The sequence below is a fragment of the Bos indicus x Bos taurus genome, chromosome 15, assembly GCF_003369695.1.
Source record: "Bos indicus x Bos taurus breed Angus x Brahman F1 hybrid chromosome 15, Bos_hybrid_MaternalHap_v2.0, whole genome shotgun sequence".
Taxonomy (NCBI): Eukaryota; Metazoa; Chordata; class Mammalia; order Artiodactyla; family Bovidae; genus Bos; species Bos indicus x Bos taurus.
In genome coordinates this window covers 18186878-18214018 of record NC_040090.1, presented here as the reverse complement: position 1 = coordinate 18214018, position 27141 = coordinate 18186878, and the positions used below count along the sequence as shown (strand labels likewise).

Genomic DNA, 27141 nt, shown 5'->3' with positions numbered 1-27141 from the left:
TTGCGCCCGTGTGGGGTGGGGTGAAGGGCCCTGACCAGGCCGCACAAGCCACCCTGTGCCTTCGGACCTTTGGTCTCCTCATCTGTGAAACACACCACTGTGCTCTTTATGGATTAGCTGTAAACCAATGTAAAGAGCATGGTGTAAAGACCAGCTCCTTTTCTTCATTCCTGATAAATCAAGCGCATTTTTCCACTTAAATGAATTTGCATTATAATGGGGGGCAGCTTCAGGCCTTGGCAACAAGTCCAAGAAGAGAGTAGGCAATGTGTCTGGAGCAGGCAACGGACCCTAACAACAAAAGTTCAAAGGTCACAGAGGCAGAGGAGGCTAAAGTCACAAGGGAAGCAGCTGGGACTTCAATAGTTTCTTGTGTCATTCTTCATGTGTGGAAAGGCCCCTGGTTGTCACAAAGCAGCTCTGCGTGTCACTTTAGCGTGCAATTATTGAGCTCCTGCTCTGTGCTCTGTCCCCAACAGTTGCCACAACGTCTTTATTTCCACTTTGTCCTCCTCCTAACCAAAACCAACCCCACCTTAGTCTCTCTTATCCTATTTTCTCCAAATCCTTCCACCAACCCCCACCAACCAATCTCAGCTGCCCCCATACCTGCCTTGTTTGGATGGACATCATGAGAAAGCCTGCCCCTTGGGGCCAGCACAGGGCACAGAGAACTACCCCCATTGAAAGAGACGGGCAGGGACAGATAAGATTCATCTCCTGAAAGGCATTTCCAGGGTATTTCTCTGGTGACAGAAGAACCAGTCAGGAAGATCTGTGCCCCTCCTGAGTTGAACAGATTCTGTCTACTTCTCATTTCTAACTAAACCTCAAGAACAGGCAAGTTTTCTGGAAAGACCAGGCTTCCTTCTAACCTTCCACGATGTCCTTCTTCCCTTCGGCCACTTGCATGTTTCTCTCTTCGGAAGGGTGCTTGTAGAGAAGTGGAACTTCTTTAGCATAGAGGAACTCAAGTCCATAAAATGTGGCTTCTGGCTCTTAAAATCTATGTCAATAAATGTCAGAAAAATCGCTACTGGCAGGTAGGGCAATTTTACAAAATTAAGTGTGAACACTTTGGATCTCTGCACTTGTCATTCCGAGGCTCTGACTCTGAAGCCAAGGGCTGGCCCTTGTCATGGAGTGCCAGGACTGGACTGGAAGTATCAGTGTACATCCCATAGAACATCAGAGCCCCAGTAAGGCCTTGGCAAGAATATGCCAGCCTCCTACTGGGGGCCATCTGGATAGACTGACCCACCTTTGGGAACAGATAGTGAGTCTCACACCAGGATAATGTCCTTCACTGGAAAGCAAGCTGTGCTCATGTACACTGTCAAGTTCAAGCATCTCTGCACGGGCTCAAGGCTGTCTACCTTACGTCACCTCTCACCACGCCCTACCTTACACTTTGTGCTCCAACAGTAGCGAACCACTCAGAGGCCTCCACTTTATCTGTCGCCTCTGTGCCTTTGTGCAGGCTTGCCTTGACCAGAATGTCCTACACCCCACCCCGTGCGTACCTGGGTGATGTCTACCTACCTGTTAGGGTCCAGCTTAGGTATCACCACCTTTAGAAACTTGAATGTGGCCATGATTATGAATGCGGTGGCCTCCAAACCCAAGCAGGCCGAGGGTCGAATCTCTATTCATTCTCCCTAAACCTCAGTTTTCTTATTTATAAAATAGAAGCGAAAACATCAACTCTTTAGCGGTGTTAAAGAAAGCTGTGAAGGACTCAGGGTAGCTGACCCATAGTATTCAGTAGCCATTTCCCGTGTTTCCTCATTTCTCCACTCTGCCTTTCCATCCTAGTGTGGGCTGGGTGTCTATCTCTACTATTCTATGTGTGTGCAATTTAGAAATATACATTATTGAAGTATAACTTACATACAATAGAATGTACCCATTTAAGTGTATGTTTTGACGAGTTTCCATTTATGTGAACACCTGTGCATACCTGTGTCTATGGAACATTTCTATCACTCCTAAAGCCTTCTTTGTGCCCTTACTGGTTAATCCTCATGCCTCGATTTCTGGGCCCAGGCAACCATGATCTCTTTTTACTGCTAGAGATCATATTATCTTTTCCAGAGCATCACATAAACGGAATCATACAGTATATATTCTTTTGTGCTTTGTACACTCAGTATAATCAGTTCATTCAGTTTTGAGATCCCCAGCATGCTTCAACAGTAACTTGTCCCTTGTAGCTCTGCTTTTAACTTTGGCTTTTAATTAATTTGCTTCCTCCACTAGACTCTGAATCTCTCAAACATTCTTTTTCTTCTCTGGTTCCCAAAGAGGCACTCAGTAAATGTTAGGGGGAAGAAAGGGGAGAGGAAATGAGAGAGTTGTCATGGGGACTGGCGAAGATCTTGGCGCAACCTTGCATCTTGTCCACCCCTGGGCGGCAGTATTCACATTCCCAGCAGAACCACACACAGACACTTACAGCAGCCAGTCCACAGCCACCAGCAGGCTGATGTCCTCGGTCGGCAGGCCTACAGCCGTCAGAATAAGGAGCATGGTGACCAGCCCAGCACTGGGAATACTGGCTGCACCAACGCTGGCCAGTGTGGCCGTGAGGCTGTGAGAACAAAAAAGGTCAGGTCAAAGGAAGAGAAAGTAGCCTTGCCAAAACCATCACTGGCAGGCAATTTTAAGCTCTAATTTTCCCAGCAGTCATAAAATCCCTTTTTCCTCCCAAGGAATAGAGGAATTTGGAGTACCACGAGCCAGGAAATAGGGTCTATTTGAGTTTTGCTCATCTGATAGAAGCTTACAAATTCATGGATCAGAGTCTTGCCCCCATCATGACATGCAATTCACCAAATATATCACAGGGCTCAAATAAGGTAAGCATGGCTCTAAACGCAGGCAAGGAAATACTAAAGAAGAAAAACAAATCACCCTTAATCCTTCCACAGGAATACCACTGCATTCATTTCTGCTTACGTCTTTATGTCTCTGTGAGAAACAGAGACTTCTAGACTAAGTGGCAAGAGAGTCTGAGGAGGTCATTGCCAACATTAACATGAGAACTCAGAATAGCAAACATCCAGACTCAGTTGAGTGGACATCGGGGAAACAAACTGACAGAATTCCAAATGACATTAAGCTTTAGATGCCTGGACATTTCACCATGGGCTGGGAAGTACATTATTCAGAAAGAGGGTGCCAAGAAAAGATAATAAAACAATGGGAGCCCTTCCTCCCGAAACATCTCATTCCTTGCTTTCCAAGGAATGCCAAGGGCATACCCAGTGCCATTTTGAAGTTGTCTCTGGAAACGAGTTTAATCTAGGGTTCAAGCACCCCGCCTAGACACCAGAGGGCCTCTGTAGTCCAGCAAAGGACAGTGACTTTTTCTCCCTCTATTCTGGATGCTATTTATAAAAGCTGTCATTTATGAATGGACAGCTTATAAAAATATGGATTCCCAATTTGCTTTTCTGACTGCTGAAAAGAAAAAGGGGGCGGCTTTCTCTGTGGTTATATAAAGTTGTTTTTTTTGTTTTTTTCTTTACAGTTTTTATAGAGTTTTTAGAGTAGGTCTTCTGGCTTCAAACAAAGAATCAGACTCCCAAGCTGGGTTGCCAATTGGCGTGTCCATGTACAAAACCCTGGTATTACAGTAAAAAGGAACTTGAATTTACCTAATCTGACACATGAGGAAAGAAAGTTCCCAGGAGGCTTTGTGATTTGCACTGGTTTTTCCATATTGCCATCCTTCCCCCACTTAGGCTTATCACAAAACAGATACTCCCCCTAGGTGGGATTAGAACCCATCTTTGCTTCTACCCTGCCCCAGCAATACAGAGCTGATGTAAGGGTTTAAAGAGCTCCATTTTGGGGGGTGGGGAGCATCCACTTAGGTCATAGAAGATAGTAATTAGTAGTGGTTATCAGAGAAGGTTCTCAAGTTGAACGACCCAGCTTCAAATCCCAATTCTGCCACTTGTTAAGCACGTGACTTTGGGCAACTTACTTAACCTCTCTGTGCCTTGATTCCCTTATCTGTAAAATAAGAGATAACAATGGGGTCGCACTCATGGAGTATGCAGGAGCTCAGAAATTAAGCACTTAGAAGAGGCTGGCACACTGCAAATTCCCCTCCCCCTAATACATGTGAATTCTTATTCTTATTGGGAAATTCGGGCAGGATGAGGCCGCTTTGCGATGAAAACTTCCCTAAAGTCCCAAGAGCTGGCAGGTGGGAATTCTCAGTCATCTCCCCAAGATGGAGAGAACACACCAGGGAAGGGGAACTTCCCAAGTTCCAGCAGTCTCGGCTGAGGCTGTTTTTTTCGCAACCTCAATTGCTTCTGTTCTGTGAGTCACTCTTGCACATCCCTGGGTGCTGTGCCCACATTGTTACCCCTTGGTTGTGTGAGACAAACTTCTGTAAAGAAATCTTCCTGGAAGTTGGTTCTCTTTCTGTTCCTCCATCTGTCACTCCCTGACCTGAACATAGGCGGGGTGTCTATGGAATTCTAAGCCCTGCAATAGCCCCTAGGTGGAGATCTTCCCTCTCTTTATCCCTTCCAGATTTTCACATCATTCTGCTCCTCTGGCTCACTTCTCTGGCTGGTTTTTGGATGTTGTACAAGATACCACACACACATTAATTGCAGCAGAACCTCACAGTAACCCTGTAAGGTACATCTGGCTGTACCATCAATTGGACGGGTGGAGAAACTTAGGGTCACTCAGCTTGAACATGGTCTGCTGGGATTTGAGTACTCGTCTGCTCGATTCCAATGCCATGCTGCCTTTTTATGTCTCTTGATCCCTCCTCACATTGAACTCTGCTACTGCTACTGCTACTGCTAAGTCACTTCAGTCGTGTCTGACTCTGTGTGACCCCATAGACGGCAGCCTACCAGGCTCCCCTACCCCTGGGATTCTCCAAGCAAGAACATTGGAGTGGGTTGCCATTTCCTTCTCCAATGCATGAAAGTGAAAAGTGAAAGTGAAGTCGCTCAGTCGTGTCCGACTCCTAGCGACCCCATGGACTGCAGCCTACCAGGCTCCTCCACCCATGGAATTTTCCAGGCAGGAGTACTGGAGTGGGGTGCCATTGCCTTCTCCGCACATTGAACTCTAAGACTTAACAAATTTGCTGAGAATTCCTGGCCACTGTTTTGCTACATGCAGGGAACTGAGAAGACGAGAAATGTACTTGGAAGCACAGCAATGAAGCTAGACTTGGCTATTTTCCTCTGACTAAATTGGAACTACATACACTACACATACTATGTAGCAGCCAGGAAACTATCTAACTACATATACTACATATACATATACTACATATGGAGTATACGAACTACATATACTCCTTGGTGGGGGGTGTCTCCCAGAGATAGCCCTTGTGATGTCTACAAACAGCAGAGTTGATTGAACTTGCCAGGGGCACCACTATTAAATATATTTGGCCAACTTTATCCTTTGTCCTGTGAAAATTCTCAGTACTATCATTATTAAAATAAAGGGTAGATTTAAATAATTCAAGCACTATCTCAGTCACCTGGTCCGATCTGCAAGTTCTCATCTAATGATGTGGGCTTGATGGGAAGCATGGTTGCTTCATCAATGAGAGACTTCAGAGACATTAAAAAGCCCCATTTGTCTTTGAATTTTAAAGTAAGGGAGGTTGGTTTGTCTTTGAATTTTAAAGTAAGGGAGGTTGGTTTGTCTTTGAATTTAAAAGGAAGGGAGGTTGGCAGTCCTATACACAATCTGTTAGGACATGACTTAGAAGGCTTGATAATTTGACGTAAAGCATGTTTTCCACTGAGTAACATCATGTTACTCACTATATCACTGTCACATTTTTCTGTCATATGCTAGGAGTACTGTATTTGATTAATAAGCATCAATAATAGTAATAATACTAGTAGCTAAGATTTATTGACAGGTAACTACATATCAGGCATGGTGCTCTAAACCACCCTAGAATACGTGATTATTGTCCTATTGTTTGAAATTGAGGCTCCTTTAGAGTACTGCTATAGATTGAGGTGCATCCTCCCCAAATTCATTTGTTGAAGCCCTAATCTCCAATGTGATGGTACTTGGAGATGGAGCCTCGGTCATGAAGGTAGAGTTCTCATGGTGGGATTAGTGCCCTTGTAAGAGGAGACATAAGAGAACTTGCTGTCTCTCTCCAGGTACCAAGGTAAGGCCATGTGAGTGAACATCTAGAAGGCTGTTACTTGCAAATCTGGAAGAGGACATTCTTCAGGGGCTGAACCCACTGGCACCTTAATCTTGGACTTCCCATCCTCCAGAACTGTAAGAGATAAACACCTTCTGTTTGAGCCAAATAGTCTGTGGTATTTTGTTACACAGCCTGAGCTGACTGAAAAAGTACATACCTCCTAGGATGGTTGTTAGGATTAGATAAATTAATACATACAAGTAGGTGTGATCTTTAAGTCTGCAGAGAAGCAATATGTCTTTAATGACATATTGGAAAAATATTCTTTCTGAATTTTTAAAAATGATAATTACATAGATAAAATGACTTTAGCAAAAACAAAAAAATTATTATTTATTTGTAATAAAATGTTATGTGCTACATTGAGGAATCTCTTCCTCCAAGTACTTTATCAGTTATGCTGTCATTCCCTGGAATGCTGAAGGGAGCATATTTTAAGAAAAACTGGATCCAGAGTCAGTTGATGCTGGTCCCAGTAACAGCCCTTCTGGCTCATTACTGACAGTATTACAGCTTTGGACTGAAGCCTGTGCTTCTTCATCTATTAAATAAACATAGAAGCAACTGCCATGGAACATCATGCGATGGTTAAAAATCAATTAATATCAAATTTCTGAAGCAATTTCACATAGGTAATACAAACAGAAGACATTAGTGTGAGCCTGCTTCATTCCTCTTCCAATCTTCCCTTTGAGCTTGCCAATAATTCCTCTTCTCGTTTATGTCTTTCACCATCCTTCTACCCGGATAACTGAAACTGAAGTGGCCTCTGTGAAACGGAATTAGTGTGGAAGGGACAAAAAGGTAAAGGGTTGTTTCAGTGCTTCACCCCACGCACTTCACTCACCTTACGGTCACAATCTGGCCTCCGTCTAGGACGACGCCATTCATCTGGGCTATAAAGATGGCGGCCACCGCTTCATAAAGGGCCGTACCATCCATGTTAATGGTTGCTCCGACTGGCAGGACAAATCTAGTCACACGCTTATCAATCCCCAGATTTTCTTCCAAGCAGCGGAAGGTGACAGGCAAAGTTCCAGCACTAAGGGATAACAAGAGAGACGAGAGTTATGTCCACTTTAGAGAAGCAGGATGAAGCACGATCTGAAATGCCACCACAAAGCTTTTGTTCTTTGTTCCAATCAAACAATGTGACTTGAAAAAAGCAGCATCTAGAACTAAATTAAAACCCACTGATTTGCCATATAGGCCATTACACAGTATTGAATAGAGTTCTGTACTCCAGTAAAAAATGTTTTAAATCCAAATAAATTTTAATTCTAGCAATAAAGCAAAACAAAAAACAAAACAGAAACAAACAAAAAAACCCTTGATTTGGAGGCTCAAATTCTATCTTATTAAGATGCTAATTAGGCAGCAAAATATTTTTGTTGGTTCTAGTTTTTGAGATCTACTCAGGGCTTCAGTTCTCATTTCCCTTTGGTCCCTGTTTCCGTCTTGGATTAAATATTCAAAACCTGTGTGATTGCCCACATTAATGGGGCTGCAAAATAAAGGTAAGGAAAAGGATCAGCTACTAATAGTAAGACAGAATGAGGAATTTTTGAATGACCCATAATTTTATGCTAGAAACACTGTTTCCAACAAGATTAACTACATGGGTTGTACCCAGCCCTTGGGAATTGCCCTGAGCTGGCTTGCTAATTTTGAGAAAGCTGGAGAAATATGGTAAGCACCATTCAGCAAGAATCCAAGTTTCTAGAAATTCCCTGGGGATCCTCAAAGACATTCCAACTCCCTGATAAATCGTCATTGCCAACTCTAGAGTCTCTCCTATGACTTAGGGCAGAAAAGCTCTGTAGCTAATCAAAGACCCAATGTGGAGTGACTTCACTCCCACTCCTCCCAGGCGTGGGATGCAAATTCATGACCATAGGAATCAATCTCAAAGGCCAGAACTCCTGACATGTTCAGTGTCTTCTAAAAGAGGAGACCTACAAGAGTAAGAGTTGCTGAAAGCCAGACTATTTATTTCCATGTGGATAGAGGTGATGGGAGGGCAAGTGGATTTGCTTCAAAGTTTAATGAATATGGAAAGCAACGCAGAACATTCCAACTGCCATGGGAATACCTTGTGAGCCATTCTCTTTTTTCTTATTCAAACTTGAGCAAACTGACTTGAGAGAAAGCCCTAGTGTGGACGGCACATTTGTCTCTCTTGTCTTTATAGCCTTAGTCATAGTTCCCTTCTACTTGTCAGAATTAGGGCTAGACAAAAACCTTTGCAAAGGTCTCGGTTTCTCAGAGCGGAAGAGGACCATCAGCTTCAGGCATGATAAATAAAACGCAGATTTCAGGACCAGCTCAGAACCAAGGACCCTGAAGCTCCAAACTTAGGGTCTCCTAAATCTGCACCTTAACATCCCACAGACCCACAAGCCCTATTAACAACCTTAGAGAAGGCAGAGTCATCTTACTGAACCATTCTTTGTGATTTCAGGTCAGGGGTCTGTCTCATGCCTCCTCTTTGGCTTTAGGTAGGGAAAAGTTATGGATGTTTGGAGACGTCTCATTAAAAAAACCCTAGGAACCCCAGGGAAAAGGTTGGGGTCTGGCCTCATTTACATGCGGGGGTGTCGTTGTACCTGGCTTGCTGCCCCAGCTATTTCAAGAGAAGTTAGTGTCCTTTGGCTTCCCTGGTGGCTCAGATGGCAAAGAATCTGCCTGCAATGCAGGAGACCCAGGTTGGCTCCCTAGGTGGGGAAGATCCCCTGGAAAGGGAATGGCAACCCACTCCAGTATTCTTGCCTAGAGAATTTCATGGACAGAGAAGTCTGGTGGGTACAGTCCATGGGGTCACAAACAGTCGAATACAAGGGAGCAACTAATATTTTCACTTTCACTTTCACTTCAGTTGAGTCGCTCACTCGTGTCTGACTCTATGTGACCCCATGAATCGCAGCACGCCAGGCCTCCCTGTCCATCAGCAACTCCCGGGATTCACTCAGACTCACGTCCATCAAGTCCGTGATGCCATCCAGCCAAATCATCCTCTGTCGTTCCCTTCTCCTCCTGCCCCCAATCCCTCCCAGCATCAGAGTCTTTTCCAACTTTCACTTAATGTCCTTTATTCCTCTCCCATACCCCCAGCCCCTTTCTAAGACCCTTTGACGTCACCAGGACACCACGATTGGTCTGAAATGGCAGCACAGCTGTGGTCTGAAATGGGCAGCTAGATTCTCACTGGTATGAATCTAAGGACACTGCTGGGACGACTGGAATATATCCACTATTATTGCTGCATTCATTTCCCCACACTGTCATCAAAGGGTCTTTAGACAATTCAACAGACTAAGGAACACAATTGGTGAGGCATGAAAATATTCTTAGTGCCACTAGGGAATATGCTTTGTGTCTTAAAAATCCATATGTACCCCATCAGTCCAAATTAGGATTTGAGAATTTTAAGTCTTTCTTGTATTGACAGGCTGACATTCTGACATTGGTTTTTTTTTTTTTTTTTTGGCTCCTGCCTCCATGGTCATATGACATTCTTCAAATGTTGCTGATTATAACTGTCTGGTACTCCAGATTTTTCTTTTTTTTTATCCAGATTAGTTTTAACAGCAGGCACTGAAGTCAGGGGGATGCAGCGAGATGTGTCCCAGGCCACTCCCACCCCAATCCGGCTGCCCTGATACCAGCCCCTGTGCCTATTGAGAAAATGGGGCTAACCCTCCCCTCTATGTCCCATTCAGGCCAAGGTCTGAGGAGGTAGAAAGTGTATTTAACTGGCTGTCCCTGGGGCTTTTCCCTTGTGGTCATAATGGGAAAGAAACCTTGAGTTAATTCTCAGTACATGACTCCTGCCACAGTGACTTTAAAAAGAAAATAAAAGAAATTCTGCTGCTGCTGCTAAGTCGCTTCAGTTGTGTCCAACTCTGTGCGACCCCGTAGACGGCAGCCCACCAGGCTCCTCCGTCCCTGAGATTCTCCAGGCAAGAACACTGGAGTGGGTTGCCATTTCCTTCTCCAATGCGTGAAAGTGAAAAGTGAAAGTGAAGTCGCTCAGTCGTGTCTGACTCTTAGCGACCCCATGGACTGCAGCCTACCAGGCTCCTCTGTCCATGGGATTTTCTACATCCAGGCAAAAGCCACATTTTAACCAAAGATTAAAACCATATTCTTTTTTCAAACAAAATACAAGGTAAAAGGGGAGAAATGAGTCTAATATTTGTGGTCTTGGTCAGATAACCCAAGAATTTGTCTTTGATTTAGATATAATTTTGGGTTTTCCCTATGATTTTAAGATTTACCTTTGTTGTATAAAGAGACTAGGATAATTGTCTAGTCATTCAAAAGAAAAGATAATATTTTGAGATAGTATAGATATCAAAACCACAATGGCACTGGAAGAAAATATAAAGTAATATTTTACAATCTTTAGTGGAAAAGATATTCCTAAGCAAAGTCAGAATTTTAAATACTAAAGGAAAATATTGATGACTTTGTGCTCAGTCGCTTCAGTCATGTCCAACTCTTTGCAACACTATGGACTGTAGCCCGCCAGGCTTCTCTGTCAGTGGAATTTTCCAGGCAAGAATACTGGAGTGGGTTGCCATGCCCTTCTCCAGGGGATCTTCCTGAGCCAGGGATCAAGCCTGTGTTTCCTGTACTGCAGGGAGAATCTTTTTATCACTGAGCCACCGGGGAAGCTCCACAAATTAAAATCTGCTAGTGATACAAAGCACAGTAAAATTTTAAGACAAATATCAAGTGAAGAGGGGCATTATTTGCAACATATGATACATAAGTTGATATTTTTATACATGAAGAGAGCCGAAAATCAATCAGGAAAGAATACCCCAACAAGAAATTGAGCTCACAAACAATTCACAGGGCAGGGGAGGGGAGAGAAGGATGGTCAAAAAGAACACAAAAAGATGTTTTCCCTCCCCAGTAATCAGAGTAACGCAAACTCAGTGAGATCACTTTTCACCAATAGGTTTGGAAAGTGTTAAAATGACTGCTTTTATGTCCCCAGTTAGTAGGGACATAAACTAACGTACTTTTCCAAATAGTAATCTGGTGATATGCTTCAAAACCATCAAGGTACTTACCACCAGATTCAGAAACTCGAAATTTATCCTGAGATCATCAGACATCCTTGCAGAGATGTATTTACAAGGATGCGTGTCACAGCCCTATTCAATATACAAGGCTTAAATATACATTTGGGATGTGGTTGTAATATAGTACATACAGCGTATTATTACGAAGTTGAAAAATAGTAGTAATATAAATATAGTTATAGTAAGAGCTATATCATAACTCTTATGTTGACCAGTGAAAATTTTGTTGTTTTGGGTTTAGTCACTAAGTTGTGGTCCTACTCTTTTGCAATCCCATGAACTGTAGCCCGCTGGGCTTCCGTCCATGGGATTTCCCGGGCAAGAATACTGGAGTGGGTTGCTATTTCCTTCCGCAAGGGATCTTCTCGACCTGCTTTAGCAATGTACAATATCTGCACATAATAAGAAATGGAAATGTGCATAACTGTAAAGATTAACTAAAATGTTACTACTTAGGTATCAGTGGTGATGCCTGTTTTTTCTCCAAACTTTTATTCACTGTCTGAACTTGTCATAATGAGCAAACATCATGCTCGTAACCAGAAAACAAAAATAAAACTAAACCTGATTGTTTTTATTTTTGAAAAAAGTTAACTTTTTCACTAAAAAGACAGGATGTTTATGGATAGAACTCTTTAGCCATAAGAAATTTATAGGACCAAGAAGGAAAAAGGAAATTTTGGAGTGCTTACCTTCATCTTGGGAAACCAAATGCAGAATCTAGATCTCCCAGATTGTATATATTTTCACTTTTTCTGAAACCTTACATTCTACTAGTCCAAACTTCTCATTGATTTGCACGATGGAAATATAATTTGGCTTCCTAGGTATCAGCACTAGGGGCCTATTATGTAACTTAAGAAAAACCTGATGGCCTGCTCAGTAGTTCAGAAGCAGCAGTTTCTCTGTGTCACAGAGTAGCTGCCTTCCTGGCAGAGCATGGTCATGGGCTCTGTAACAAGGACCTGCCAACCTGTGACTCCAGAGATAACACTGAGCTGTGGGTTGCGGAGTTTGTTTGTCTCCCTGCCACCTACTTTATGGCCTCAATCTTTGTTTCTCGAACCAAGGATACATGTGCAGAAATAAAAGCAAATATTGCAGGCGGAGAAAATAAAACTCTCTTAGTCTTGGAAGTTCGACATTGTTTGGTGTTTCTTATGTACTTGTTTTTGTTATTTGTTGGTTTGTTTTTGCTAAATTCAGTCCAAAGTGGTATCCAAGAAAGAAGAGTTTTTGCTTTTTTTGTCTGCATATCTCTGGAGCCCTCGCTGCCTTCTGAGGCACTGGAACTAGGTAACAAAGAAGGAACCAACTCTTAGCCAATATCAAGTCAAATCAATACCAACTGGACTTTCCTCAAAATCAATGGGACTGAATAGTCCATTACAGGTTCAAAGACTTGTTTGATTTCCGGTTTGTTTGAAAAATCTCACCTAATCTACCATTCACCCTGCAAAACCTTTTTCTCTTATTCTTGAAAAATTACTCAATAGAGTGATATGCTGTAATAGCATTTTTCAAATCACAGGTGAGAGAATTTCTTATATAAAATAGCATCCTGTTACACCCTTTTGGAAAATATTTAAAGCTGAACTAATGCTATATGTGCTTCCCTGGTGGCTCAGATCATAAAGAATCTGCATGCAATGTGGGAGACCCTGGTTCAATCCCTCGGTTGGGAAGATCTCTTAAAGAAGGGAATGGCTACCCACTCCAATATTCTTGCCTGGAGAATACCAAGGATAGAGGAGACTGGCAGGCTACAGTCCATGAAGTCACAAAGAATCGGACATGACTGAGCTACTAACACTTTTCCTTAATGCTATATGTGGCAAATTATGCCTAAAGATGAACAGTATGCATTCACCTGGGAAATGTTATATGAGATCATAGTTCCAGGACAGCAGCATACCAGCAAAAAGTTCAGCAGAAAAATCAAAAGTTCCTAAAAGGATCCAAGAATCTACAGTGTTCTACTTTTTCAAAAATATTTTAATAATATGTGAAAAGTGTTCTCATTGAATATTGTGATGGGAAGATTTTGAAAAAGGAGTGGCAAGTTAAAGGAGCGAGCAGAGAGAAATGGTGATTTCTTGTGTTCTCTACCTGGAAGCGGTACCCAGGGCAGTGATCCAAGCTTGGAAAATGCCAGCAAAAAAGGAGAAAGGGTTTTTCCTGGTCACTAGAAAGTAAATCAAGGGGAGAAAGATCCCCCCATGGATGATGAGGCCGACAATCACCGTGATCATGTACATCCCCAGTTGCCTAGCAACCACTTCTAAGTCCTTGATTGCAATGATCTTCCCACAGATTAGGCAGGCAATACCCAGGGGAGAGTACCTGAAAAATAGAAAAGAAAAAGCATGAAAGAGCTGGTGATGGGATTTAGAATTTAAAATCTGGGCCCTCCTAGGTACCATACCCTGAGGAAAACCCTCCACATTTCTGTACAAAGAGTGTTTACAAAAGAGGACCAGGAGATTCAATACATACTATATTTTGCTTCTGACTAGCCACATCATCTGAAATCTTTCCTATGGACCCAGTGGCTCCTGCTCTGATGAAAAATCCCAAGATAAACTTTGTTGCTCAGGTAATTTTTTAGGGCTAGAGGAGACAAGTTTTACCACCTCTTAAGTAAGCACCACGCTTAAAGTTAAGAGACACCCAGGTTACATCTTTACTAATCTTGTTTGACTTCTCTATTCCATATCTCCTTTCTTGAAAACTGAGAATAAATCTAGAGCTTCCAAGAAAAATTATCCGAGTTTCATCAATTTATGAACACTGGTGTTTGTAAATTGTGCTTTGTTCTTGGCTTGGAAGGAATCTAGAGAAAGAGAGAGAGAGCTGCCCAAACAAGAAAATCATATGAGCCAACGAACATGTTTAGAGAAATGTGATTTTATCACTTCCAAGTTTGAAAGTATTTCTTTCCATACTTACTCCAACAAGAATGCTGGCTGCCACTCATCATATTTCAAGCATTATGGGGAGAGATCCACACATTTAATTCTTACCACAACCCTAAAACCAAGATCTCATTATGGCTGTTTGGCAAATGAGGAAATTGAGGTTTGGAAAACTTACATGACTGGCCCAAGATCATGAAACCAGGAAAGAGGAGGAGGAGAATAATCTCAGATCTGTGAAACTCTACCACTGGGGGTTTTCACCTCTACCCACCAAACCACTTCCTTGAAGGAGCAGTTGCAGCTTTTTGTACAGAAGCAAACAATTTGTCACCTATCAATCTATCCTAAGATAAACTTATTTTATATGTCTATATTATTATTATTTTATAGTATGCTTGGAAACAATCTACTATCGTCCTCATTCTTCATTCAGCCAACCATGTTTTTTCTCTCACCTTGGGTATACTTTTCACATTGCTGCTGCTGCTGCTAAGTCGCTTCAGTCGTGTCCAACTCTGTGCGACCCCATAGACGGCAGCCCAGCAGGCTCCCCTGTCCTTGGGATTCTCCAGGCAAGAACACTGGAGTGGGTTGCCATTTCCTTCTCCAATGCATGAAAGTGAAAAGTGAAAGTGAAGTCGCTCAGTCGTGTCCGACTCTTAGCGACCCCATGGACTGCAGCCCACCAGGCTCCTCCGTCCATGGGATTTTCCAGGCAAGAGTACTGTAGTGGGGTGCCATCGCCTTCTCCATCATATGTTTGGCAACACCCCTTTTTCACTGCTTAACCTGCTGGTGTTGGAGCATGAAATTGTTCAGCCTGTGACACTTCTGACTGAAATGAATATGTCTGTGGGAACATTGCTACCTTATTAAGAATTATGAATATATTTGAAAGAAAGACTGTGGGGCAAATGAAGTCAGGCTCCCAGCTGGGGGAGGGGAGTCAGAAAAAAGAGAAGGACAGCGAGCAGATTTGGTGGGTTTTTTTCTATCAGTTGTGTTTGGAGCAAGCAAGCACTTCCTGGATTAAAGCCAAACCATGAGGCGTGGATGAGAGTCATATGCACAATTGCACGAGGTGTGGAGCTTATCCAGCCATTTACCAGCTCTATAACCTTCGTTGATGACTTATTTCCATTTTACAGATGTGCAAGTCAAGGCTTAGAGAGGCTAACTACAACCTCATGGGATTGGTGTGAGAATTAGGTTTGTTTGTTTTTTTTAATGTGGATTTTTTAAGTCTTTACTGAATGTGTCACAATACTGCTTCTGTTTTATGCCTTGGATTTTTGGCCACAAGGCATGTGGTATCTCAGCTCCCCAAGGAAGGAAGGAAGGTGAAGTCGCTCAGTTGTGTCTGACTCTTTGTGACCCCATGGACTGTAGTCTACCAGGCTCCTCCGTCCATGGGATTTTCCAGGCAAGAATACTGGAATGGGTAGCCTTTCCCTTTTCCAGGAGATCTTCCCGACCCAGGGGTTGAACCCAGGTCTCCCACGTTGTAGGCAGACATTTTACCATCTGAGCCACCAGGGAAGGGAATCAAACCTGCACCTCTGGCATTGGAAGGCAAAATCCTAATTACTGGTCCACCAGGGAAGTCCGTGATCACATTTTTGAACTTTCATATATGGACACACTATCAGAAGTCCTGCCCCCACCAATCCTTGTCAGCACCATTAGCTCTCCGATTGCTGACACAGGTGTGCATGCTTAGCCGCTCAGTCATGTCCAATTCTTTTCGACCCTGTGAAGTGTAGCCTGCCAGGCTTCTCTGTCCATGGGATTTTTCAGGTGAGAATACTGGAGTGGGTTCCTATTTCCTCCTTCAGGGGATCTTCCCAGCCCAGGAACTGAACCCACAGCTCCTGTGTCTCCTGCATTGCAAGCAGATTCTTTACCCATTGAGCCATGGGGAACCCCCCTGACACAGGGGTCCCTTGCATGTTCTGTTTCCACACATCTGCTCCATGTCCCCTAGTCACCATGCTGAATGAGTCAAGTCCGAGTTAAAAGAGACTTCCTAAGGCTTCCTTGGTGGCTCAGCTGGTAAAGAATCAGCCTGCAAAGTGGAAGAACTGGGTTCGATCCCTGGGTTGGGAAGATCCCCTGGAGAAGGAGTCGGCTACCCACTCCAGTATTCTGGCCTGGAGAATTCCAAGGACAGAGGAGCTTGGCAGGCTACAGTCCCTGGGGTCACAATGAGTCAGACATGACTGAGTGACTTTCACTTTCACTTTCAAGGTATCTCACAGGCTACTGCCACCCAACTACAGGTGATTTTATGAGCAAGCGCTCAAGATCACCACTTAAAGTGATGAAGCAAACAACCAAAGCCGTAAACCAAAGTGCATGAAGAGGCTGAGAACTCTCGTGAGGTTTCTAAAGTCAAGTGATGCCCAGCAGTTTCGAAATCAGAAGGATATGACTACAGAGTTGGGAGAGGGAATGGCTCCCATGCTGCCCTGAAACTGGCTGTATCCTCAGCTCTCGGCAGCATTTTCAAAGCCATTGATTCATCCAGGACTGGCCCGTGGCATCTTTTTCTTACTGTTGCATCACTCTTTCCTTCCTCCGCCCACTTCGCACCTCAGTTCTTGTTATCTTAAGGTTCTCACCAAGGTCTGCTCTCTACTCCACAAACAGGCTCATCCACAGCACTAATGTACTCCGATCTCAGTCTGTGTAACCGCAGACTCCTGCCTCCAAATCACCTGGCCTGCCTGAAACAACATGGATTCCCTAGACCCACCACATAGGGACTGAGTTAGAATTTCCCAGAGCTAGCCACTTTCACTTTTCACTTTCATGCATTGGAGAAGGAAATGGCAACCTACTCCAGTGGTCTTGCCTGGAGAATCCCAGGGATGGGGGAGCCTGGTGGGCTGCCATCTATGGGGTCGCACAGAGTCGGACACGACTGAAGCGACTTAGCAGCAGCAGCAGCAGCAGCCTTGGGGCATTTATACCTCAAACAAGTTCCCCAGGTCATTCTGATGTATCTAGAAATCACTGTTTTCAGCAATAAAACCTGATATGCAATGGCTGAAATACAGATATTCCTTGGTTAGTCTTTGGAAACCATTTCCTTTATTTAGCTGCAACTTATTCTAGGCTTCCAGTTTTAACCCACTAAAATGATTAACTGGGGACTTTCAAAGACAGGACAGATGGTGGGCCAGATGCTTGGAGTGGATGGAGGTAAGTGGAGGGACTTTCTCAGTCCTGCCCTGAAGTCACTGTGGTTCTGTCCCACATGTTGCCAGTAACAACACTGGTCTACCAGTTTGGGGCAGATTTCAAGAGAACTCAAGAGGTGGAAGAGCTTGTCAATAAAGATAAACATTCCAAAAATTACCCAAGGTGCTGTCTGAATTCAGGGTAAGGAAGAAACACAAATCTCCATTTTCCCAGTTTACTTTGGGAGAGGTTCTGGCTATCCAAAAAGTCACTTTTGCTGAGAGTTACCATATGGGGGTTAGAACTTTTTATCAATACAGAGTGAAAGTCAGTTCATGGAGCCTCCAGGCTCCATTATATCACATTGTTGTTGGCAGAGAAGACATGCTCAAAAGTATTTTGGAAGTGAAAGAATAAATGGACGGATGAGTGGGTGGGTGGATAGGGGGTGGATGGATGGTGGTGGTAGTAGGTTAACTGAGAAGGAGAGTTGAAACAGTGAGGAGAGATTTCACTTCTTACTGTATGTTTCTATGGTGGTGAGATTATGAAAAGTTTTACTTTCTATATGTTTTGCAGGTTTTGAAAAAAAGTGTTTTAAAGCATTCTGCAAAAAATGAGGATATGAAAATCACACCGAAATTAAGAGTTTTTCTTTCTTTCTTTTAGGTGATTCAGAGGGCTTTGCAGGCTTTTTAAGGAATTCATGAGCACAGAGAAACAAATGTTATGGATTGAATTGATAATAATGGTAATAACAATATTGTGCCTGCAAGCGTGCTAAGTCACTTTAGTCATGTCTGACTCTTTGTGACCCCATGGACCGTAGCCCACCAGGCTCCTCTGTCCCTGGGATTCTCCAGGCAAGATTACTGGAGTGGGTTGCCATGCCCTCCTCCAGAGGGTCTTTCTGATCCAGGAATTGGACTCACATCTCCTGTGCCTCGTGCAGATAGATTCTTACTGCTGGGCCACCAGTTAAGAGAAAGTCGCTCAGTCATGCCCAGCTCTTTGTGACCCTATAAAGCAATGGCACCCCACTCCAGTACTCTTGCCTGGAAAATCCCATGGATGGAGGAGCCTGGAAGGCTGCAGTACGTGGGGTCGCTGAGGGTTGGACACGACTGAGCGACTTCACTTTCACTTTTCACTTTCATGCACTGGAGAAGGAAATGGCAACCCACTCCAGTGTTCTTGCCTGGAGAATCCCAGGGATGGAGGAGCCTGGTGGGCTGCCATCTATGGGGTCCCACAGAGTCAGACACGACTGAAGCAACTTAGCAGCAGCAGCAGCAGCAGACTATACAGTGAACTATACAGTGAATTGAACTGAAAACTATACAGTCCATGGAATTTTCCAGGCCAGAACACTAGAATGGGTAGCCTTTCCCTTCTCCAGGGGATCTTCCCAACTCAGGGATCAAACCCAGGTCTCCCGCCTTGCAGGCAGATTCTGTACCAGCTGAGCCACAAGAGAAGCCCCCTGAGCCACCAGGGAAGCCCTAATGACAATACTAGTTCATATAAAATGCTTAGACGGGTCCCAGCACACAGGAACTGCTCCACAACTATTTGTCACAATTTCACTCAATTCTCACAGCAACCCTATGATGTGGATTCTATGATCAATCTATCTCACAGGTCAAGATGAGGAGTGTAGAGTGTATCTGACTTACCTAACGTCACTCAGCTCATAAGAGGAGGATCCCAGGTTCAGATAGAAGTTGAGTTTAATAACACTTTTCTATAATTCCCATTACTAAGGCTGTGCAACACTGGGCAAGCTAACCAATGTGCATGGTTTTCTCATTGGGAAAATGAGGTTCACCAAAGTACCTATTTTTGGTAGGTCTTCAGTTCAGTTCAGTCCCTCAGTCGTGTCCGACTCTTTGTGACCCCATGAATTGCAGCATGCCAGGCCTCCCTGTCCATCACCAACTTCGAGAGCCTACTCAAACTCATGTTCATCATGTCCGTGATGCCATCCAATCATCTCATCCTCTGTTGTCCCCTTCTCCTCCTGCCTTCAATCTTTCCCAGCATCAGGGTCTTTTCCAGTGGGTCAGTTCTTCGCATCAGGTGGCCAAAGTATTGGAGTTTCAGCTTCAGTATCAGTCCTTCCAATGAATATTCAGGTTGGATCTCTTTGCAGTCCAAGGGAGTCTCAAGAGTCTTCTCCAACACCACAATTCAAAAGCATTAATTCTTTGGTGCTCAGCTTTCTTTATAGTCCAACTGTCACATCCATACATGACCACTGGAAAAACCATAGCTTTGACTAGACAGACCTTTGTTGGTAAAGTAACGTCTCTGCTTTTTAATATGCTGTCTAGGATGGTCATAACTTTTCTTCAAAGGAGCAAGCATCTTTTAATTTCATGGCTGCATTCACCATCTACAGTGATTTTGGAGCCCCCCAAAATAAAGTCTCTCACTGTTTCCATTGTTTCCCCATCTATTTGCCATGAAGTGATGGAACCAGATGCCATGATCTGAGTTTTCTGAATGTTGAGTTTTAAACCAACTTTTTCACTCTCCTCTTTCACTTTCATCAAGAGGCTCTTCAGTTCTTCTTCGCTTTCTGACATAAGGGGGTTTCATCTGTGTATCTGAGGTTATTGATATTTCTCCTGGCAATCTTGATTCCAGCTTGTGCTTCAACCAGCCCAGCATTTCTCATGATATACTCTGCATATAAGTTAAATAAGCAGGGTAACAATATACAGCCTTGACGTACTCCTTTTCCTATTTGGAACCAGTCTGTTGTTCCATGTCCAGTTCTAACTGCTGCTTCTTGACCAGCATACAGATTTTTCAGCAGGCAGGTCAGGTGGTCTGGCATTCCCATCTCTTTAAGAATTTTCCACAGTTGGTTGTAATCCACACAGTCAAAAGCTTTGGTGTAGTCAATAAAGCAGAAGTAGATGTTTTTCTTGAACTTTCTCACTTTTTTGATGATCCAGCAGATGTTGGCAATTTGATCTCTGGTTCCTCTGCCTTTTCTAAATCCAGCTTGTACATCTGGAAGTTCATGGTTCACGTACTGTTAAAGCCTGGCTTGGAGAATTTTGAGCATTACTTTGCTAGATGAGTACAACTGTGTGGTAGTTTGAGCATTCTTTGGCATTGCCTTTCTTTGGGATTGGAATGAAAACTGACCTTTCCCAGTCCTGTGGCCACTGCTGAGTTTTCCAGATTTGTTGGCATATTGAGTGCAGCACTTTCACTAGGTCTTACTGTGACAAATAAAAGAGTCAATGCATGTAAAATACTGGAACAGTATTAGGCATGTAGCAGGAATTTGGAAAATCTTAGTTATGACCTAAAATAATAATTATAATAATTATTACCTTCTCAATAATAGATACAGGGGAGTAATTGAAAAAGTGCTGAACATATAGCAAGAATTTAGTAATTCTGTTATTAATTTAATATCCTAGTGGCTCAGACAGTAAAGAATCTGCTTGCAATGCAGAAGACACGGGTTCCATCCCTGGGTTGGAAGATCCCCTGGAGAAGGAAATGGCAACCCACTCCATTATTCTTGCCCGAGAAATCTCATGGACAGAGGAGCCTGGCGGGCTACAGTCCATGGGGTTGCAAAGAGTTGGACACAACTGAGTGACTAACATATCACACACTAGCATTGTTAGATTAATAGCAATCTCCTCAGTGATGCTTTGTGCTATTATTACTACTCTTTTCTAAAATTTTTAAACAACTTTTTATTTTACATCAGAGTATAGCCGATTAGTAATGTTGTGAAAGCTTCAGATAGACAGCAAAGGGACTCAACCATACATATGCATATATCCATTCTCCTGCAAACTCCTCTCTCATCCAGGCTGCCACATAACATTGAGAAGAATTCCCTGTGTATCCACTAGGACCTTGTTGGTCATTCATTTAAATACAACAATGTGTATGTGTCTATCCCAAAGTCTCTAACCATCTCTTGCCTCCATTCTTCCCCCTGGGAACCATAAGTTCATTCTCTAAGTCTGTGAGTCTGTTTCTGTTTTGTTCAGTTCAGTTCAGATCAGTCGCTCAGTCGTGTCCGATTTTTTGTGACCCCATGAATCACAGCACGCCAGGCCTCCCTGTCCATCACCAACTCCCAGAGTTCACTCAGACTCACGTCCATTGAGTCAGTGATGCCATCCAGCCATCTCATCCTCTGCTGTTCCCTTCTCCTCCTCCCCCCAATCCCTCCCAGCATCAGAGTCTTTTCCAATGAGTCAGCTCTTCGCATGAGGTAGTCAAAGTCCTGGAGTTTCAGCTTTAGCATCATTCCTTCCAAAGAAATCCCAGGGCTGATCTCCTTCAGGATGGACTGGTTGGATCTCCTTGTAGTCCAAAGGCCTCTCAAGAGTCTTCTCCAATACCACAGTTCAAAAGCATCAATTCTTCGGCGCTCAGCCTTCTTCACAGTCCAACTCTCACATCTATACATGACTGCAGGAAAAACCATAGCCTTGACTAGACGGACCTTTGTTGGCAAAGTAATGTCTCTGCTTTTCAATATGCTATCTAAATAAGTTCAATTGTATCATTTCTTTTTAGATCCCCCATATAAGGGATGTCATATGATATTTCTCCTTTTCTGTCTGACTTACTTCACTCAGCATGACAATCCCTAGATCCAACCATATTACTGCTGCTACAGCTAAGTCACTTCAGTCGTGTCCGACTCTGTGTGACCCCATAGACGGCAGCCCACCAGGCTCCCCCGTCCCTGGGATTCTCCAGGAAAGAACACTGGAGTAGGCTGCCATTTCCTTCTCCAATGCATGAAAGTGAAAAGTGACAGTGAAGTTGCTCAGTCATGTCCAATCCTCAGCGACCCCATGGATTGCAGCCCACCAGATTCCTCCGTCCATGGGATTTTCCAGGCAAGAGTACTGGAGTGGGGTGCCATTGCCTTCTCCGAACCATATTACTACATATGGCATTATTTCATTCTCCTTAATGGCTAATATTCCATTGTACATATGTACCATATCTTCTTTGCTCATTCACCTGTCAATGGACATTTAGGTTGCTTCCATGTCTTGGCTACTGTAAACAGCGCTGCAATGAACATTGGGATGCATGTATCCTATCGGATCATATTTTTGGGGGGTATATGGCCAGGAGGGGGATTGTAGGGTCATATGGCAGCACTAGTTTGTTATTTAACTATTATTACTGTTCTTACTATTGCATAAAGAAGACTACAAAAGAACTCTGATGATTTAAGCCTTGAGGATGTCAGTTAAGATGTGGTTGGCTGTTTTATCCAGAACCTTCTTATACACATCGTTATCAACTGCTGGCAAGGCAGCTGAAGAATGAAATAAATGTGTAGGATTGACATCTCATGTCATACTACACCCTCCAGACTGCTGGGCTGGATGTGGTAACCAAGCAGCTGTCAGAAACCATTCCATAGGCCTTGCTCCTGACTCACAATTGCTCTTCATCTCCAGGGATATGATGTTAAATCTTTAGGAGTTTTGGTTTCAGTGAGGAGGAAACATTTTGATCCACACCCACTCCATCCCTGGGGAGAAGGGAGGCTACACTTTATCCCATGACTCATTTGATTTCCTAGAAGATTCCTCCTGCTTCAAGGGCTCAGTGGAAATGACATGGCATGGATGAAGGAAGGAATTTTCATACACAACCCACATCATTGGCATCATAGTAAAGAAAACTGAGCTGCATACTTGAGGGTGCTCACTTTGCTAGGAATTCTAGGAAGTAAAGGCAGATCTTTAATGTTTAAAACTAAGAGGCCTGTTCTGCATTGCATATTCAGTTCAGTTCAGTCACTCAGTCATGTGCGACTCTTTGCGACCCCATGAATCACAGCACACCAGGCCTCCCTGTCCATCACCAACTGCTGGAGTCTACCCAAACCCATGTCCATTGAGTCAGTGATGCCATCTAACCATCTCATCCTCTGTCGTCCCCTTCTCCTCCTGCCTTCTATCTTTCCCAACATCAGGGTCTTTTCTAATGAGTCAGCTCTTCGCATCAGGTGGCCAAAGTATTGGACTTTCAGCTTCAACATCAGTCCTTCCAGTGAACACCCAGGACTGATCTCCTTTAGGATGGACTGGTTGAATCTCCTTGCAGTCCAAGGAACTCTCAAGAGTCTTCTCCAACACCACAGTTCAAAAGCATCAATTCTTCAGCTCTCAGCTTTCTTTATAGTCCAACTCTCACACCCATACATGACTACTGGAAAAAACCATAGCTTTGACTAGACGGACCCAAAGCCTTTGACAGTGTGGATCACAATAAACTGCAAAACCCTGAAGGAGATGGGAATACCAGACCATCTGACCTGCCTCTTGAGAAACCTGTATGCAGGTCAGGAAGCAACAGTTAGAACTGGACATGGAACAGACAGGTTCCAAATAGGAAAAGGAGTACGTCAAGGCTGTATATTGTTACCCTGCTTATTTAACTTATATGCAGAGTACATCATGAGAAATGCTGGGCTGGAGGAAGTTTTACATATTACCATTTATTAAACTTTCAGCAAGCTCAGAATGGATTCAAAAGACAAAAGACTATTTTTTTTTGGCCGTGAGTATGTGGGATCTTAGTTCCCCAACCAGGGATCGAACTTACGCCCTCTGCATTGGAAGCATGGTGCCTTAACCACTGGACCACCAGAGAAGTCCTTAAAAGATATTTTAAAATATTTTTACAGCATGACATTGTGTGTGACTTTAAATCTTCACACAAAAGAAATATTTAGAAATCTAGCCTTGCCTGGGAAGTTGAAGAATCAATACAATAATTGAAAAGAACACACTATTGTACGAGAATCTTTTCCGTGTTTCCAAAGTCAATAAAGCAATGATCAGAACAGACCTGAACTATTAACTATGGTTCATGAAATCATGAGGAACATCTTCTTGATCTGAGACCCTGGGGCTTTCAGCTCGCCCACTTGTTCCTGAAGTTTTAGTAGGAATTTACTACAGGCACATCACTGTACTTGGTGATAAAATACAAGTTGAGAACAGATTTTTTCCTTGTAAGGTGGGAAGTAAGGGCCAAGAAAAGGAAGAAGAGATGAAACAGGTGGAATTTCAGGGGAAGGAAAGTGGAGGAGGATTGGGGAGGCAGGTGCAGGGGGCTGGAACAGGCAGAGTGAAGGACTCTGTAACCCAGAATTCCCGTGGCAAACAGAACACAAGTGTTGTTTGGTCTAAGAGTGGTTTTACTTTATTCCCAGGTAGGCATACAGGACCATTGTAGGGATCTGAAATGAATACATGTAAAAATCGTTCTATCTGGTAGATACTGAACACGAGAAATTTCCAGTAACTGGAGGTGATACAGATCCCTTGTGAAGGAGAAGAAGCTTATGCTGTCCTGGGCTACCCTAGACTTCAGAACCACTGACCATAAACACACATGAGATGAAGTGGAGACAACACCACTTACATGATTCAAACAACAAAACCCCCACCCCACGTACACACCAAAGACTTTGATATCAGTATAAACACCAGCTCCTCTTCTCCCTGGCTATATAATCTTAGGCAAGTTAATTCACCTCCATGAACCTCAATTGCCTTTTCTGTCAATTGGGAACCATAATACCATCTTTGCAGGGTTGTGGGGATTACACTTGAGAGGTACGAAGCACTCTCATGACTCTTGGCAGATAAAAGGAAAGCCAGAAAGATCATGATGATCATAACAATGTTAAAGAATCAAGATTTAGCGTCTCTGGACCACAGCTTTCTCTACTGTAAAACTAGAGGGTGGAACCAGATTTCCAAGAGCACTTAATCCTGTGTGATGGCACTTTTTCTTGCATGGCCTGAGAACTGCCTCTTATTTATTTATTTATTCATCATCTGTATGAGTCATGAGAACCCAGATCTAAGAGGCATTTCATTTTGGACACCAGAATACTGGAGAAGTGATTCTTCCACACACCCTGGGTCATGCCACATCCTTGGGATCTTGGCCCTATCTCAGTGCAGTGTATCCTGATATTGCTCAGATTCACTATTACTGATTGATATTTCCAGCTTGTCTGATTTTTGGTTTTTTGGTTTTGTGTGTATGTGTGTGTTCTTTTCCTCCAGGGCACAGATGGGTGAACTTTTTATGTAAGGGGTCAAACAGTAAACTTTATAGGCTTTGCAGCCTATGCAGTCTTGATCACAACTACTCAACTCTGTCTTTTAGCACAAAAGCAACCCTAGACAATACATGAGCAAATAGGTAGGATGGGTCCCAACAAAACTATTTATGGGCACTGAATATGAATTTTGCATAACCAAGTGTTGTGATTATTAATATTCTGGATTTTTTTTTCAGCAAAATAAAAACATAGAACCCATTCTTAACTCACAGGCCACACAAAACAAATGGCAGATAAGATCTGGCCCACAGGCTTTATAGTTTTCCTGCTCATTATCTATGGAAAGTTCCAAAAAAGAGAGTTCCATTCCTTTTTTTCAAAGTCTTTCCAGAGAAATCTTTCCTTGATTCATGCCTGCTCACTCTTTCCTGCTAGGAGGGTTCAGGGTCCTATGGAGACCCCATGACCACCTCACACCCCCACCACAATGATGTAAGAACAGATCCACTTACCACATGATCATGATCACTAACTTCATTACAATTTCATTCAAAATGTTGAAGAATTCCACCATCAACTTGGCCTGCTCGCCCATCTTCCCCATGGCAATGCCAAAAGCAATGAAAAACCCTATCAGACCTGTTGGGGGAATCACAGAACACAAAAGGACAAATGATAAGATATGTGTTTTCTTCTTGTTCATAACCATCCCCTGTGTATGCAGCCACATTCTCACCACCAGCTGCCCTATGAATTAAGCACTAAAAGACAGAAGTATTATGTCCCACACTGAAAATACCTTTCCCCTGCATAATTATGGCTTTCCTGAATATTTTCCACATGAGCAAGTTGAACTATAAGCAGGTTAGGTCCTTGGAGAAAATTAATTCATTTTCATTCCAAACTAAAAAGTATTCTCTTCTCTCTCTCCGCCCCACCACTCACTTATGAAGTCATGTGTAAGCAGATTCCATTAGTACATAGATTAATGATGAAAGGCTTGTTGGGACTTGGGGATTATCATGCAAGCCTTGGAGCCAATATTAGAAGAGTAGAGACCAATTAGCCAATTCAGTCTTTGCCAGGGTTATATCTGTATTAGTTTGGTGTTATCCCAAATTAATGCATGGTTGGTATATGTTTCACTCTAGGAAAATCCTAAACATGAAATTATTTTTCTATTGCTTATTTGAGAAGGAGGAAGAAATCTTGAAAAATCAAAGGGAAAGCAATGAGAAATCCAAAACAGCTGGGAAACCCCAGATGACCCAGTTTGTTTGGATTTAACCTGTTATTTATTAATTCATCATCATTTTTCCCATGGTCCAAACGGTTAGAACACTTTCTTTTTTATTGTGTGTGCTTTTTTTTTTTTTCAGAATCATAAAACTAGAATATACTCTTTGTTATTTCCTAGACCCTTGGCCCTCTCCTCCTTTTACTTGATGTCACTTGACTTCCATCTAAGTGCAGCCCCACCCCAGCTCCCAGGGTAGATCTAATCCCAGGCCAGGAGGGTCTGGGGAACCCTGTCCCCACCTCTTGATGTCAGTGTCAAAATGCACTAAGTCCTGGACCAAGACCAACCGCCAACCTTGGATCTTATTTCTGTGTTGTCTTTGCCTC

The 27141-nt window shown here is 43.2% G+C and overlaps 1 protein-coding gene across 2 annotated transcripts in view; it reads right to left on the bottom strand.

The window, feature by feature from the left end:
- Positions 1–27141, bottom strand: part of SLC1A2 (solute carrier family 1 member 2) — a 169274-nt gene that overhangs the window by 25080 nt on the left and 117053 nt on the right. For both annotated transcript variants that reach the window (XM_027562667.1, XM_027562666.1), the window contains exons 6-9: positions 26028–26154; positions 13426–13659; positions 7071–7265; positions 2456–2590 (exon numbers count right to left, since the gene is read on the bottom strand). In XM_027562667.1, the coding sequence (XP_027418468.1) occupies positions 2456–2590; positions 7071–7265; positions 13426–13659; positions 26028–26154 (691 nt within the window). The remainder of the gene's footprint in view (positions 1–2455; positions 2591–7070; positions 7266–13425; positions 13660–26027; positions 26155–27141) is intronic.